The sequence below is a fragment of the Epinephelus lanceolatus genome, chromosome 1, assembly GCF_041903045.1.
Source record: "Epinephelus lanceolatus isolate andai-2023 chromosome 1, ASM4190304v1, whole genome shotgun sequence".
In the NCBI taxonomy this organism is placed as follows: Eukaryota; Metazoa; Chordata; class Actinopteri; order Perciformes; family Serranidae; genus Epinephelus; species Epinephelus lanceolatus.
In genome coordinates, this window is record NC_135734.1 from 52942429 (window position 1) to 52958857 (window position 16429).

Consider the following 16429-nt stretch of genomic DNA (forward strand, 5'->3'; position numbering starts at 1 on the left):
TTCACCAAAACTGGACAATAGAAGATTGGAAAAACCACATTCAGATGGAAGCATGGATCCATCCTGCCTTGTATCAACGCTTCAGGCTGCTGCTGCTGGTGGTGTAATGGTGTGGGGGAGATTTTCTTAGTACCAACTGAGCATGGTTTAAACACCACAGCCTACCTGAGTATTGTTGCTGAGCGTGTCCATCCCTTTATGACCACAGTGTACCCATCTTCTGATGGCTACTTCCAGCAGGATAACGCACCATGTCACAAAGCTCACATCATCTCAAACATGACAATGAGTTCACTGTACTCCAATGGCCTCCACAGTCACCAGAGGTCTCATTTATAAACACTGCCTTCACACAAAACGAGGCCTGAAAGAGGCGAACGTCACTTCTCACTCTGCAGTTGTGATCTATACGCCAACACACACCAACACACACCAACACACATGCCAACACACACACCAACACACGCCAACACACACCAACACACGCCAACACACACACCAACACACGCCAACACACGCCAACACACACACCAACACACATGCCAACACACACGCCAACACACACACCAACACACACACCAACACACGCCAACACACGCCAACACACACACCAACACACACACCAACACACGCCAACACACGCCAACACACACCAACACACACACCAACACACACACCAACACACACACCAACACACGCCAACACACACACCAACACACACCAACACACAGAATGAAGTGAACGTACCGTTGTTTTGTCTTTGTTGTTGAGCAGCAGCTTCAGGATCTGAACCTGCAACTCTTCAACCACTGAAAGGAAAACACAGCAGAAGTCAGCTCCACATACAAGTACTACAAAATACCACACTGTTAAAGTACTAATACTACACTGTTAAAGTACTAATACCGCACTGTTAAAGTACTAATACCGCACTGTTAAAGTACTAATACTACACTGTTAAAGTACTAATACCACACTGTTAAAGTACTAATACCACACTGTTAAAGTACTAATACCGCACTATTAAAGTACTAATACTATACTGTTAAAGTACTAATACCGCACTATTAAAGTACTAATACTATACTGTTAAAGTACTAATACCACACTGTTAAAGTACTAATACCGCACTGTTAAAGTACTAATACTATACTGTTAAAGTACTAATACCGCACTATTAAAGTACTAATACTATACTGTTAAAGTACTAATACCGCACTGTTAAAGTACTAATACTATACTGTTAAAGTACTAATACCACACTGTTAAAGTACTAATACTAAACTGTTAAAGTACTAATACCACACTGTTAAAGTACTAATACTAAACTGTTAAAGTACTAATACCACACTGTTAAAGTACTAATACTATACTGTTAAAGTACTAATACCACACTGTTAAAGTACTAATACTAAACTGTTAAAGTACTAATACCACACTGTTAAAGTACTAATACCGCACTGTTAAAGTACTAATACCACACTGTTAAAGTACTAATACTATACTGTTAAAGTACTAATACCGCACTATTAAAGTACTAATACTATACTGTTAAAGTACTAATACCACACTGTTAAAGTACTAATACCGCACTGTTAAAGTACTAATACTATACTGTTAAAGTACTAATACCGCACTATTAAAGTACTAATACTATACTGTTAAAGTACTAATACCGCACTGTTAAAGTACTAATACTATACTGTTAAAGTACTAATACCACACTGTTAAAGTACTAATACTAAACTGTTAAAGTACTAATACCACACTGTTAAAGTACTAATACTAAACTGTTAAAGTACTAATACCACACTGTTAAAGTACTAATACTATACTGTTAAAGTACTAATACCACACTGTTAAAGTACTAATACTAAACTGTTAAAGTACTAATACCACACTGTTAAAGTACTAATACCAAACTGTTAAAGTACTAATACCACACTGTTAAAGTACTAATACTAAACTGTTAAAGTACTAATACTATACTGTTAAAGTACTAATACCACACTGTTAAAGTACTAATACCACACTGTTAAAGTACTAATACTAAACTGTTAAAGTACTAATACCGCACTATTAAAGTACTAATACTATACTGTTAAAGTACTAATACCGCACTGTTAAAGTACTAATACTAAACTGTTAAAGTACTAATACCGCACTGTTAAAGTACTAATACCACACTGTTAAAGTACTAATACCGCACTGTTAAAGTACTAATACTATACTGTTAAAGTACTAATACTAAACTGTTAAAGTACTAATACCGCACTATTAAAGTACTAATACTATACTGTTAAAGTACTAATACCGCACTGTTAAAGTACTAATACTAAACTGTTAAAGTACTAATACCGCACTGTTAAAGTACTAATACCGCACTGTTAAAGTACTAATACTATACTGTTAAAGTACTAATACTGCACTGTTAAAGTACTAATACCACACTGTTAAAGTACTAATACTTTACTGTTAAAGTACTAATACTGCACTGTTAAAGTACTAATACCGCACTGTTAAAGTACTAATACTATACTGTTAAAATACTAATACTAAACTGTTAAAGTACTAATACCGCACTGTTAAAGTACTAATACTATACTGTTAAAGTACTAATACTGCACTGTTAAAGTACTAATACCACACTGTTAAAGTACTAATACTATACTGTTAAAGTACTAATACTGCACTGTTAAAGTACTAATACCGCACTGTTAAAGTACTAATACTATACTGTTAAAGTACTAATACTATACTGTTAAAATACTAATACTAAACTGTTAAAGTACTAATACCGCACTGTTAAAGTACTAATACTAAACTGTTAAAGTGCTAATACTAAACTGTTAAAGTACTAATACCGCACTGTTAAAGTACTAATACTAAACTGTTAAAGTACTAATACCACACTGTTAAAGTACTAATACCGCACTGTTAAAGTACTAATACTATACTGTTAAAGTACTAATACTAAACTGTGTACTAATACACGATATGTGAATGAGATGTCAGGGAGTAAAAGTAGAAAAAGTCATGTGTCAAATAAAAATACTCAAGTGAAGTACAAGTACCTGAGTAAATGTACTTTGTTACTGGTTTGAAGCTGAGACTTTAAAGACACTAAAGATTAACAGACAGACGTCAGAGACAAAGTGTCAGTACTTCCTGTTCTGTGTACAGGTACTGTGAGGATGAATGAGTACTTCCTGTTCTGTATACAGGTACTGTGAGGATGAATGAGTACTTCCTGTTCTGTATACAGGTACTGTGAGGATGAATGAGTACTTCCTGTTCTGTATACAGGTACTGTGAGGATGAGTGAGTACTTCCTGTTCTGTGTACGGGTACTGTGAGGATGAGTGAGTACTTCCTGTTCTGTGTACGGGTACTGTGAGGATGAATGAGTACTTCCTGTTCTGTGTACGGGTACTGTGAGGATGAGTGAGTACTTCCTGTTCTGTGTACGGGTACTGTGAGGATGAGTGAGTACTTCCTGTTCTGTGTACGGGTACTGTGAGGATGAATGAGTACTTCCTGTTCTGTGTACAGGTACTGTGAGGATGAGTGAGTACTTCCTGTTCTGTGTACAGGTACTGTGAGGATGAGTGAGTACTTCCTGTTCTGTGTACAGGTACTGTGAGGATGAATGAGTACTTCCTGTTCTGTGTACAGGTACTGTGAGGATGAGTGAGTACTTCCTGTTCTGTGTACAGGTACTGTGAGGATGAATGAGTACTTCCTGTTCTGTGTACGGGTACTGTGAGGATGAGTGAGTACTTCCTGTTCTGTGTACAGGTACTGTGAGGATGAGTGAGTACTTCCTGTTCTGTGTACAGGTACTGTGAGGATGAATGAGTACTTCCTGTTCTGTGTACAGGTACTGTGAGGATGAGTGAGTACTTCCTGTTCTGTGTACAGGTACTGTGAGGATGAATGAGTACTTCCTGTTCTGTGTACAGGTACTGTGAGGATGAGTGAGTACTTCCTGTTCTGTGTACAGGTACTGTGAGGATGAGTGAGTACTTCCTGTTCTGTGTACAGGTACTGTGAGGATGAATGAGTACTTCCTGTTCTGTGTACAGGTACTGTGAGGATGTAGTTTCGGTGGTGTACAGTAAGCAGAGAAGCAGCTGGATGAAGACGAGTGTTCTGACCTTCGATCCTCTTCTTCAGTCTCTGACAGCCTCTCTCATACGCTCTCCGTCTCAGTCGCTCATCTGCGCTCTCGTCTTTGGGCTCCCGCTCGTCTTTTCCCTGAGAGACACATTCATTCAACAGTTCAGACTTTGCGTCCGTCGGTTTTCATGTTGTCATTCAGTGTGAGAGTGTGTATGAAAACACACACAGGAACAATATGAACACGTCTGTTGAATAAAGCTTCATCATCATCATCATCATCATCATCATCAGTGACTGATCCCACACAGTTTGGATCAACACAGATTTTTGTTTTCCATTAATTTTCACTAAATTCATCAAAGCGCTGGAAAAAAAAAACAAATTGTTGTTTCTGACTGAACAAAATCGCTGTCGTATGTCTGTTTTTAATCGTGCTCGTCGTCCACCGGTAAATAATAAACACTGCAGACGCAGTTTGTTTTAATGAGCTCATATTAATGACCTCCCCTGTCATGTGACCTCCATCAGTCTGAAACTTTTTACTCCTGAACGTATTTGTGTCCAGCTGAGACTGAGCTGATCCTCCCCGACGTCTGATCAGTCTCAGCTCACCTGAGCAGCGTGGACGAGACCCTCTATGGAAGCTAACAATACGAGCTTCACGACGACTATTCTTGACATTTGTGGATATTTTAGTCAAAGAAATGGGAGAGAAGTCACAAATATCACATGACCCACAACCTCATGGGAAGCGATCCACAAACGTGGAAAACCAGTTTCACGTGTAAGAGTTGATCCACTAATGCATAAACATGACTTCACGTGTATTTGCTGTGGTGAATCTCTGTATTTGTAAAACCTGTAACATTTTTATGTGAAATTAAAATACACAGAAAAAATTATTCACATTTGCAAATCACGCTGTATTTTTCTGGAAATGATTTTTACACAAAAAAAACAGACATGTTTGTGGCTCATGGTACACATTTGTAGATTGTCCTGTGTGGTTTACAAACAATAGAGTCCAATAAAACCCTGAAGGTGAGTTATTTACCTCCTTGTCGAAGTGCGTGGGCCACCAGGTGGTGGGAATGAGCTCCTCCAGCCCCGCCTCCTTCACCCTCAGAGGAGTTTTGATGTAAAAAAACACGACTGAGCGCAGAACATCAAACGTGAAACTGTTGTTAAGGAGAATTTCGATGAGCTAATAAAGTCACAAAGTATTTTATGATGTTTGAGAGGCGTCAGAAGAACCAGAAGGATATAGGACGTTGTTGAGTAGGTACTTCCTGGACTTCTCGTGGTGCAGGATGGCCGTGGTCAGACGCAGGTAGTGGATCTGAAACAAAAGTTATGGTCTGAGTCAGGAGGGATTTAAAGAGAACAAATACTCACAAATATTCTATTAAGTGACTTTTATTATTACTTTATTATCAGCTTTATTAGTATTATTATATCTTTTCTTTATGCACACAAAGAAACAGAAAACTATAAAGTTACTATTGAGACACAAAACATCAGTTTTCCTGTCTGTCTCTGTGAGCTGAAACCATTTCCCTCAGTGGAAACAAAGCTTTGATTCACTTTAATTTCACAGATAAGAAACAATAAATCGTGAAGACAATAAAGCCTCCACACACTGTGTGTGATTTATCCTGGCTGAAATATGAGCTGCTAGCTGCTAGGATAATTTATACAATGTAAAATGCCATAGGCTTGTGCTAATAACGTTAGCATGTTGTATTTGTTTGGAAAATGTGTCCAGATAAAGACAAGTGTTTGTCTGTGAATGCTGTGAGTTATAGTGAAGCTGATTTGTGTTTGACACTGTCTCTATCAAGCCATGTTTAATGTGTGTTTAATGTGTGTGTAATCTGTGTTTAATGTGTTTAACGTGTGTTTTTAAATCAACTAAACTTCACAACACTTCACAGTAACCCCGGCGCCAACTAGCGTTCTGGAGGTGTAACTGCAGAGTGACACCACCGCACAAGTATAAATTGCGCTTCAATCTGAAAAATAAATCAACTGCAGGTTGACAGCAGGCAGGATTCACTCGTCCACACGTCTCACAAAAGCTTTTCAAAACTTCATGTTTGACGTTCATTAGGGCTGCACCATTAATCAAAACATTTCTGAATTCGCAGTACGCCCAAGAGCAATTTGCAAATCGCAGCAGCTGCAGGTTTTGATGCAGGTAAAATGTGCCACTACATACCATCACAAATGAAGCACTGTGATGCTGCAGAAAGGCCTCGGCCTACACATCACGTTCCAGTCATGAGGGAACATGCTTGTTTGGTACAGACCCCGGCAAAAAAAAAAAATCATCATCTTAGATTTTTTTTTTCCAGTGAAAATGTCAAGCAAAATTTACCATTAAACTTGTGACTCACATCGCGATGATAGTATCCATCCATGTGCAAGTCATGCAGCTCTACTCTGAAAATATGAGTAACATTTTCTAACAGAAGACTTAACAACTTGTGACAAGTCTTTTTTCTGTAGAAAAATAAACCTGTTCAATTATGTGCATGCTGCTGCATCTCTGTTATTTCTCTCTATTTCCAAACACAGTGCATCAACGCCACCTTGACTTCATCTAGTTCATAAATCTGGAATATTTGTATTTCACTGATTTAAATGAACAGAGTGACATTATGTCCAATAAAGTTGTGTAATAAACAGAGTTCTGCTGTAAAATGTCTTTTCACCAGCAGCGAATGAAAGTTTACAGCCAACATGTGACGAGGGTATGATGTCACAGTGGACACTGCTAAAATTAAATATTCAAATTCACTGATACCTGCAGGTTTGAGTCTGTAGAGTTATTAACCTGTGGAAATTATTTAACATTAACACTTCCTGTTAAAACAGAGATTTATAATCTGTGGGTCCAAACAGGACCAGGACCAGGACCAGGACCTAGACCAGGACCTAGACCAGGACCAGGACGAGAAGGGGCATCTGGGACCTACCTGGAAACCAAGGTCGGGGATGATGGGGGAGAAGCGGTAGGCCCTCAGCAGGGACATCATCAGCTGCTTCAGACACTCGTTCACTTCATAGTCCTGCAGACAGACAGACAGACAGACAGACAGACAGACAGACAGCAGGAGGAGGTTAACAGACTGAACAGATAAATCCAGGTGAGACTGAGGTCACCTCTTACAGGAACACTAAATTATGAAAGATTAATTTATTATAATGTTTTACAGGTGATGTGTAGTTTATGTTCATGGTTCATGAACTCTGCTGTAAATCAGCATCATATCAGTTTGACCTGTCGCCATGGCAACAGAGACTGAATACACTGTGTCTGACTGTAAGCTTCATATTTGATACAAGACAACAGCTTTCATTAAGGCTCAGTCAGATACAGTCAGGGCTTCACATCTGTACACGTTAGTTTAAGAATCCTCACATCCCACTGACCACCAGTCTCTGTGCTGCTAAATACTTCAACAATTAATACAGTCCAGTGTTAATACACAGTAGACTCTGTGTAGTTTATGATGAATGTGTTCAGTCTGTGACGACTAAACTTCACCATCAGTCACACAACATGTTTTCTGTTCACAGAATAAACCTTCAGATCAGACAAATACAATCTTAATCTCTAAAATTCAACAAAAATGAGTAGTTTATCTAAAACGTCATCTTGTTGAATCGACATCTGAACCAATCAGCTGTTAGATCAGGTGAGAGCCAGGCGGTGCAGTCGGTGGAGAGCAACTGCAGCGCCTGGCTCTATAAACTGCGGCCGCCTCGCTCTTGCCATTTTATCGCCGTCCACTTCTGTGATACGTCAGAGCAAGTCAGGAGAGTTGGACACAAAACTAACCAGTATGCATTGTGCTCCGATCGCCGGTGATCAAATCTGCGCAGGCCTGTCTCATCTCAAACGGGCCTATTGACTGATAAATTGGCGCTGGTTATTTATATTATTGTGGCGTATTGATTATGATGTGGGTGTGGGAGGAGTTCGGGGAGGCTATGGAGAAGGACTTTCGGTTGGCCTCAAGGAAGTTCTGGCAGACCGTTAACCGACTCAGGAAGGGAAAGCAGGGCTTGTCTCAGGCTGTGCTCAGCAGAGAGGGAAAACTGCTGACCTGAACTGGGGACATCGTCGGGCAGTGGAAGGAGCACTTTGATGACTTCCTGAACCCGGCCATCACATCGACTGTGAACGAGGCAGAGCCTGAGGACTCGGGGGAACTCTCACCCATATCCCTGGCAGAAGTTGCTGAGGTAGTTAAAAAGCTCCCCAGTGGCAAGGCGCCAGATGTGGATGAGATTCGCCTTGAGATGCTGAAGGCACTGGGCACCGTTGGGCTGTCTTGGCTGACACGCTTTTTCAGTGTCACGTGGAGGTCAGGTACGGTGCCTGCAGAGTGGCAGACCAAGGTGGTGGTCCCCATCTTCAAAAAAGGAGACCGGAGGGTGTGCTCCAACTATTGGAGTATCACACTGCTCAGCCTCCCGGGTAAAGTTTACTCCAGGGTGCTGAAAAGGAGGCTCCAACCGATTGTCGAACCTCAGATTCAGGAGGAGCAATGTGGATTCCATCCTGGCCGTGGAACAGCGGACCAGCGGACCAGCTCTTTACCCTTGTGAGGCTGCTGAAGGGGTCGTGGGAGTTTGCCCATCCAGTCTGCATGTGCTTTGTGGACTTGGAGAAGGCTTACGACCGCGTCCCTCGGGGGTCTTGTGGGGGGTACTACGGGAGTACGGGGTGCCAGGCTCGCTGCTACGAGCCATCCAGTCCCTGTATGACCAGAGTGAGAGCTGTGTCCACATACTTGGTGTTAAGTCGAACACGTTCTCGGTGGGTGTTGGCCTCCGCCAAGGTTGTCCCTTGTCACCAATCTTGTCTGTGATCTTCATGGACAGGATCTCGAGGTGCAGCCAGGGGAGGAAAGGGTCCGGTTTGGGGACCTCAGAATTGCATCTCTGCTTTTCGCAGATGATGTGGTTCTGTTGGCTCCATCACACCATGACCTCCAGCATGCAGTTGGGATGAGAGTCAGCACCTCCAAGTCTGAGGCCATGGTTCTCTGTCGAAAACCGGTGGATTTCTTTCTCCAGGTTGGGGGAGAGCTACTGCCTGAAGCGAGGGAGTTCAAGTATCTTGCGGTCTTGTTCACAAGTGAGGGCAGAACGTGAGATGGATCAGCGGGTCGGTGCGGCTTCTGCAGTGACGTAGGCAATGCACTGGTCCGTCATGGTGAAGAGGGAGCTGAGCCGGAAAGCAAAGCTTTCGATTTACTGGTCCATCTCCATCCCAACCCTCACCTATGGTCATGAGCTCTGGGTAGTGACCGAAAGAACGAGATCGCGGATACAAGCAGTGAAAATGAGTTTCCTCTGTAGGGTACCTGGGCTCAGCCTTAGAGATAGGGGGAGGAGTCAGACATCCGGAGGAGAGGAGTAGAGCTGCTGCTCCTTTGTGTCGAAAGGGGTCAGTTGAGGTGGTTCGGGCATCTGACTAGGATCCCCCCTGGACGCCTCCCGCAGGAGGTGTCCCGGGCACGTCCCACTGGTAGGAGGCCCCGGGGCAGACCCAGAACACGCTGGAGTGATTATATATCTCATCTCATCTGGGAACACCTCGGGGTCCTCCAGGAGGAGCTGGAAAGTGTTGCTGGGGAGAGGGACGTCTGGGGTGCTTTGCTCGGGCAGCTGCCCCCGAGACCCAGCCCCAGATAAGGGGGCGAATGGATGGATGGATGGATACAGTCCAGCTGATGCCGGTTTTGTTTCATCACTGGAGCCAGTATCTCACGATCACTATCCTCATTCAGATTTTAAGAAGCTACAAATTATATTCAGCCACAAAATAAGTCTGAAAAGCTGCAAATCAGAACGAAGCACAGAGAGTTGTTGACTAGAGATGATACGCCGTCTCATGGTGTTCACTTCCTGTCAACGTTACAGATCAGAAGCACAGAGAGTTGTTGACTAGAGACGATACGCCGTCTCATGGTGGTCACTTCCTGTCGACGTTACAGATCAGAAGCACAGAGAGTCGTTGACTAGAGATGATACGCCGTCTCATGGTGGTCACTTCCTGTCAACGTTACAGATCAGAAGCACAGAGAGTCGTTGACTAGAGATGATACGCCGTCTCATGGCGGTCACTTCCTGTCAACGTTACAGATCAGAAGAGCAGAGAGTCGTTGACTAGAGATGATACGCCGTCTCATGGCGGTCACTTCCTGTCAACGTTACAGATCAGAAGAGCAGAGAGTCGTTGACTAGAGATGATACGCCGTCTCATGGCGGTCACTTCCTGTCAGCGTTACAGATCAGAAGCGCAGAGAGTCGTTGACTAGAGATGATACGCCGTCTCATGGCGGTCACTTCCTGTCAGCGTTACAGATCAGAAGCGCAGAGAGTCGTTGACTAGAGATGATACGCCGTCTCATGGCGGTCACTTCCTGTCAGCGTTACAGATCAGAAGCACAGAGAGTCGTTGACTAGAGATGATACGCCGTCTCATGGCGGTCACTTCCTGTCAACGTTACAGATCAGAAGCACAGAGAGTCGTTGACTAGAGATGATACGCCGTCTCATGGCGGTCACTTCCTGTCAACGTTACAGATCAGAAGAGCAGAGAGTCGTTGACTAGAGATGATACGCCGTCTCATGGCGGTCACTTCCTGTCAGCGTTACAGATCAGAAGCGCAGAGAGTCGTTGACTAGAGATGATACGCCGTCTCATGGCGGTCACTTCCTGTCAGCGTTACAGATCAGAAGCGCAGAGAGTCGTTGACTAGAGATGATACGCCGTCTCATGGCGGTCACTTCCTGTCAGCGTTACAGATCAGAAGCGCAGAGAGTCGTTGACTAGAGATGATACGCCGTCTCATGGCGGTCACTTCCTGTCAGCGTTACAGATCAGAAGCACAGAGAGTTGTTGACTAGAGATGATGCGCCGTCTCATGGTGGTCACTTCCTGTCAACGTTACAGATCAGAAGCGCAGAGAGTCGTTGACTAGAGATGATACGCCGTCTCATGGTGGTCACTTCCTGTCGACGTTACAGATCAGAAGCACAGAGAGTTGTTGACTAGAGATGATACGCCGTCTCATGGTGGTCACTTCCTGTGAACCAGCAGCTTTTTACAACGTTACAGAACGGAGCATTGACAGTAGTTGTTTGTTTCAACCCATCTCGTTGTCACTAAGTTCTACAAACTGGACCTTTTAATCATTTGTTCAATTACTTAGAAAGAGCACTGTGACCTTTGACCTCCACTACAGCAGGTTCAGACTCACTATCTTCACACACACTCGTTTTAGAAACTCTGTGTGTGTGTGTGTGTGTGTGTGTGTGTGTATGTGTGTGTGTGTGTGTGTGTGTGTGTTTTTTACCTCCATCAGCAGCCAGAACAGATCCAGGAGCTGCTGTATGAGCGGGTGTTCATCTACCGAACCTCCCCCCTCCAGAATCCCCAACAGGAAGTCCATCAGCACGTCCTCCACCAGGTACACTTTACACTGTAAGAAATAATAACAATACTCTCGTTACTTTAATATGAAGACAACACAACACACACTCAGCCATCTGTAACTAACTCCAACATGTAGCAGTTTGTTTGACACCATCGATCTGCAGCTTGTTAGAAGCCAAATGTTTTTACTGCTGCTCTCAGAGTCGCTGTCAGAGGTTCTTCATTCAACCACCAGATGGAGCCAAAGTTTTAAACTCTAAACAGACTGACTGAAACCAGAGTGACTGAACTCTAATCAGACAGCAGGAGTCACATCATGATTCATTCATTCATTCATTCATTCATTCATCATCCAAGCGACATGAACCAGGATATCCACTGATGTAAAACCATTTTACCATTTTAATTCCCCAATATTTACATTCATTCCTGTCATTTACATTTGTTCCTGTTATTATGTTGTTTTTTACATTATTCTGATTATTCCTGTTATTTACATTCATTCATTTTATTTACATGAATTTAAAAAATAAATTCTAAAATAAATGCTATTAACATTTATTCCCTACATTTTCATTTATTCCTGTTATTCAATTTTTTTCCTCCAATTTTTTACCTTTTTGCTGTTATTTATATTTTGTTCCATTATTTACATTCATTGTGATTTTTTTCATTTATTCCTGTTATTTAGATATTTTCCTGTTATTTGAATTTATTCCCAATATTTACATTTTAATCCTATTATTTTATTATTTTTACCCTATTGTTTACATTTATTCACAAATAACATTTTATTCCCATTATTTATATTTATCCCATAATTTACAATTATTCCCAATATTTACATAAATTCCTTTTATTTAAATCTTATTTCTGGTATTTGATTGTATTCTCTGTTATTTACATTTTATTCCCCCTATTTTTTGTTATTTCCCATGGAAAGATTTCCCCTTGAATATTCCCATAATTTTGCAGCCCTGCTCTCGAACCATGTGAACATCGTCAGACGGTGGCTACACCTTTTCATTTTTCACACGACTACCAGAGCCCAAAGAAGCAGAGATGTGTCACCATGAGAGGAGCGAAGTGGTTGAAGATGTGAGCCAGAGTGATGAGGACTGTAGGTTCTCCATGAAGCCTCCACACTGCATAGTCCTTCTCCACCAGCCTCTCCTCCTGCAGCCACAACAAAAACACAACAGGCTCAAATCAAACAGAGCTGACGTCATGGCGACTGACTTCATCACCACACCAGACAGAAACACGAGGGCAGATTCAGAAACTGTTTCAAAGAGAAGCCGGCTGTTGTTTACTGTAAACAACAAAAGTTTAGAGAAACTGAATCTAAAACAGTAATTATTTATTTCATAAAACAAACAGACCACTTGGTCATTCATGTGTACAGACCACCTGGTCCTACTTGTGCAATAGTCTGGGGCTGTTTTGGCAAGGAACTGGAACCAGGGCGAGAGAGACAGGATCTGGAATTTGATGGATGCACCTTTCCGTCAAAATAAAAGCACCAAGCTAATAAAAAATGCGGTGAAACTTTTTAATTTAAAGAATATAATTTACAAGAAAAGCCAAAGCCATTAAGTTAATTGATTTTCTTACACCCCTCATCACCCCAAATCGATGGTGCGCCAGAATTTAAAGTTTTACTTTGGTGAATTTGGTGAATTCCGGATCCGTTCTCTAGACCGGAACCAGAACCCAGACAAAATTCAGAGTGAATGGAAACCAGGCTGTTCACCGTACATGGAGAGCCTGGTGATGCAAGGCTACTTGTGCACAGACCACCTGGTCCATAACTGTGTACAGAACACCTGGTCCTACCTGTGTGTCGATGGTGGTGGAGAGGACGTTCTTCATGTAGCCCAGCAGCTTGTGAGCCTTCAGCAGGTCTGCAGTCGGGGGGTTCTGGAGGGGCAGGTAGCCGTCCACAGGGTACGTGATCACACTCAGGTTAAGGACAAACACTGAACAGGTGCACAGGTGTGAGGCCACAGTTTGTGTGTTGAAAATAAAGCACTGAGGGGACACGATTATTCTGAGAGTCTCCTTCGTATATTATAATCACAGTTTCTGGTAAACAACAGTTTGGAGACGTCCTTCTGCAAATATGAAACTACAGATATATTAAAACAGCTGGCAGATTACAAACAGACACTTTGGGCTGAGAAGGCTGAACATTTGTTTTCAGTTAATGATTCTGTCATCCTCCTCTCCAGACTCCTCTTCGTTGCACTGCTGTCGGCTGTGATGGGACTGAGCTTGTTTCCATATAGAAATATTAACATTCATTCACAGTTAAACTTTTCAGTGAACCTTCGACTGCGGCGGTTTGTGTACGGAGATCTTCTGGGATCAAAATCTGATATTCTTTTTGAAAATGCATAAATACTGAGACACAACAGAAAGCAGAGCGGGCATCTTCCTGCAGGTTTAACCTTTAGTCTGACCATCAGCTGGTTGAATTCATCCTCGGTTTCATATTATTATTATTATTATTAAATGTTTTATCTTTGTTCTGGTGTGTATATTCACCTGTTGAATCACTGAGTGGAGAGACACTGACTTGTGAAGATGAGCAGCCGTGGAAAAGGAGGAAAAGGACTCAGTGAAGGAGGCGCTAAGTGTCACTGTCAAGTTCTCTGTGATAACATCCAGAGAATCACCAAACCCGCCATCTTCCGTCTGGTTCGCCATGATGGAATGAAGCGCATCTCCAGTCTGATGTATGGGGAGACCCGTGGGGCATTAAAAAGTGTTCCTGGAGAATGTGATCCGTAACGCCGTCACCTAAACTGAGCGCACCAAGAGGAAGACGGTGACCGCCATGGATGTGGTGTTTGGGCTCAGGAGGTAGAGAGAGTTGTCCACTAATTGGAAGATCAGCGGTTCGATTCCCGGCTCCTCCAGTCTGCATGTTGAAGTGTCCCGGCCAGCAGTGTGTGAATGTGTGTATGAATGGGTGAATGTGCCTCATAGTGTAAAACAGCACTTTGAGTGGTTGAATGAGCAGAAAGGAGCTACATAAATGCAGGTCAATTAACCATTTGCTGTCCTGTGTTTGTCCTCGTGTGAAGTCAATATTTAAGGTTTTGCTGTTTTTGCACCAAAACTAAATAAATAATTCATAAACAGTTAAATGCACCCTTCAGGTCATCGAGATTCGGATTCTTTTTCCAGCTGCACACGTAAAAAACACTTTGATTTGAATTATAAAAGTTACTGACAGTCTGACGTGCGCGGCCCCAAATACCCTTTTTCCACTCACTCTTTGCCGTGTTGAGTCAAGCCATGCTGCGCAGATTTGTGTTTCCATTATCAGTTTAGACACACCGTGCTTCGCCGAGCTGCGCCAGAGATGGACCTTCTCTACAGTGGGTCCAAAAGCCAGGCCGTCCGCCGTCAAGCGAGTAGCAGTGACACAGATGACCCCCGACAACCTTCTTCTCCCCCTCAAACAAGCCGTGTGTGTTGCTACTCTCCTCACCTCTGTCTGCAGGAGACCAGAGAGAAAGCTGTCTTTAAAAGTCTCTGTGTGTTCAGCTCTCAAACTGAAAATTTGTAAAACAATGGAAGAGATTTTGCTAATGAACTTTTTTCAGCGTTTGATTTTGTCTAATGACACTTTTCTATTATCATGAATGTTAATAATAATATCCTGTTTATTTTGCATGTTTTACAACATTGATTAAAAAGATTATTTTTTCATATTGATCACTTTGGGGAGACAACACTCTTATTTTCCACTCTGTGGAGCGTTTTCATGCAGTACAGTATTTATCAGTGCACACTTGGAAAATCAGACCTTGCAACCACATCAGACTCAGAAATAAATAAACACAATGTCAGAGTGTGAAACAGGAAGACGTCAGTGACGATGAGCTGCGGTGTGTCTGGTGTGAAAAGGATATCTGAGGGGTCTGCTGCCGAAGTTAAAAGCCACTGACTCTTTAAAGGAGAGGCTGATGGCAGGGAAGTAAGCCACGCCCGGTCCCATCTTAATGTTGGTGAACGCTGTGCCCAGAGACTGACCGTTCCTGAGGACACAGACACACAGCGTGAAGACGAGGACACAGAGGACGCAGGACAGCACATACAGAGGAAACTCAATTACACTGTGAACAACTCAGATGTTCTGTGATTGAAAAACATATGAAACACCTTCCAGCCTGTTAGAAATGTTGAGTGCATCTGAAAATGTTCTTAAAGGTCCAGTGTGTCAGATTCAGGAGGATTTAGTGTCGTCTGTCAGTGAGGATTACAGATTACAGATTACAGATTACAACCAGCTGAAACTTCTCCTGGTTAGAATTCCTTCAGTGTTCATTGTTCAGGAGCTGAATTATCCTCAGAGGTCTCTTCCTCTCAGAAACACACACACCAGCTGATTCACACCAGGACACACTCTGAAGAAGACACAAGCTCCGTGTTAAAAACATTGGTATCTTTCTGATGCTGCTTGTTGCGGAGGATCTTCCAGCTACAGAGGCCGATGCAAAAACAAAAAACATGGCTGTCCCTATCTAGAGCCAGTCAGTACGTTTACATGCATCTTGAGAAAATCGAATTATTGACTAAAACCGAAATGCAAGTAAACTGCCTAGTCTGACTGTAATTGGGCTATCTGTAGCTCAACTAACACACCTAGAAAATATCGAATTATTGCTGCATGTATCCACTCCAGTGCGACTGGAGTCGGACGCACCACTTTTTCTTTCGCAGGCTTTCACCCGGAAGAAGAAGGAGATGACGTAACTCCCGGAAAAACAAACAAACAAACAAACAAACAAACAAACAACATGGTGACTGAGAAGTAGAAGACGCACTTCTGGACGGACG

The 16429-nt window shown here is 42.6% G+C and overlaps 1 protein-coding gene across 1 annotated transcript in view; it reads right to left on the reverse strand.

Moving 5' to 3' along the window:
* rnf123 (ring finger protein 123) overlaps nt 1-16429 on the reverse strand; it is a 192233-nt gene that overhangs the window by 155897 nt on the left and 19907 nt on the right. The window contains exons 10-18 of the mRNA XM_078172042.1: nt 15502-15627; nt 13415-13529; nt 12650-12754; nt 11499-11624; nt 7101-7193; nt 5388-5461; nt 5177-5294; nt 4158-4257; nt 748-809 (exon numbers count right to left, since the gene is read on the reverse strand). Of these exons, the coding sequence (XP_078028168.1) occupies nt 748-809; nt 4158-4257; nt 5177-5294; nt 5388-5461; nt 7101-7193; nt 11499-11624; nt 12650-12754; nt 13415-13529; nt 15502-15627 (919 nt within the window). The remainder of the gene's footprint in view (nt 1-747; nt 810-4157; nt 4258-5176; nt 5295-5387; nt 5462-7100; nt 7194-11498; nt 11625-12649; nt 12755-13414; nt 13530-15501; nt 15628-16429) is intronic.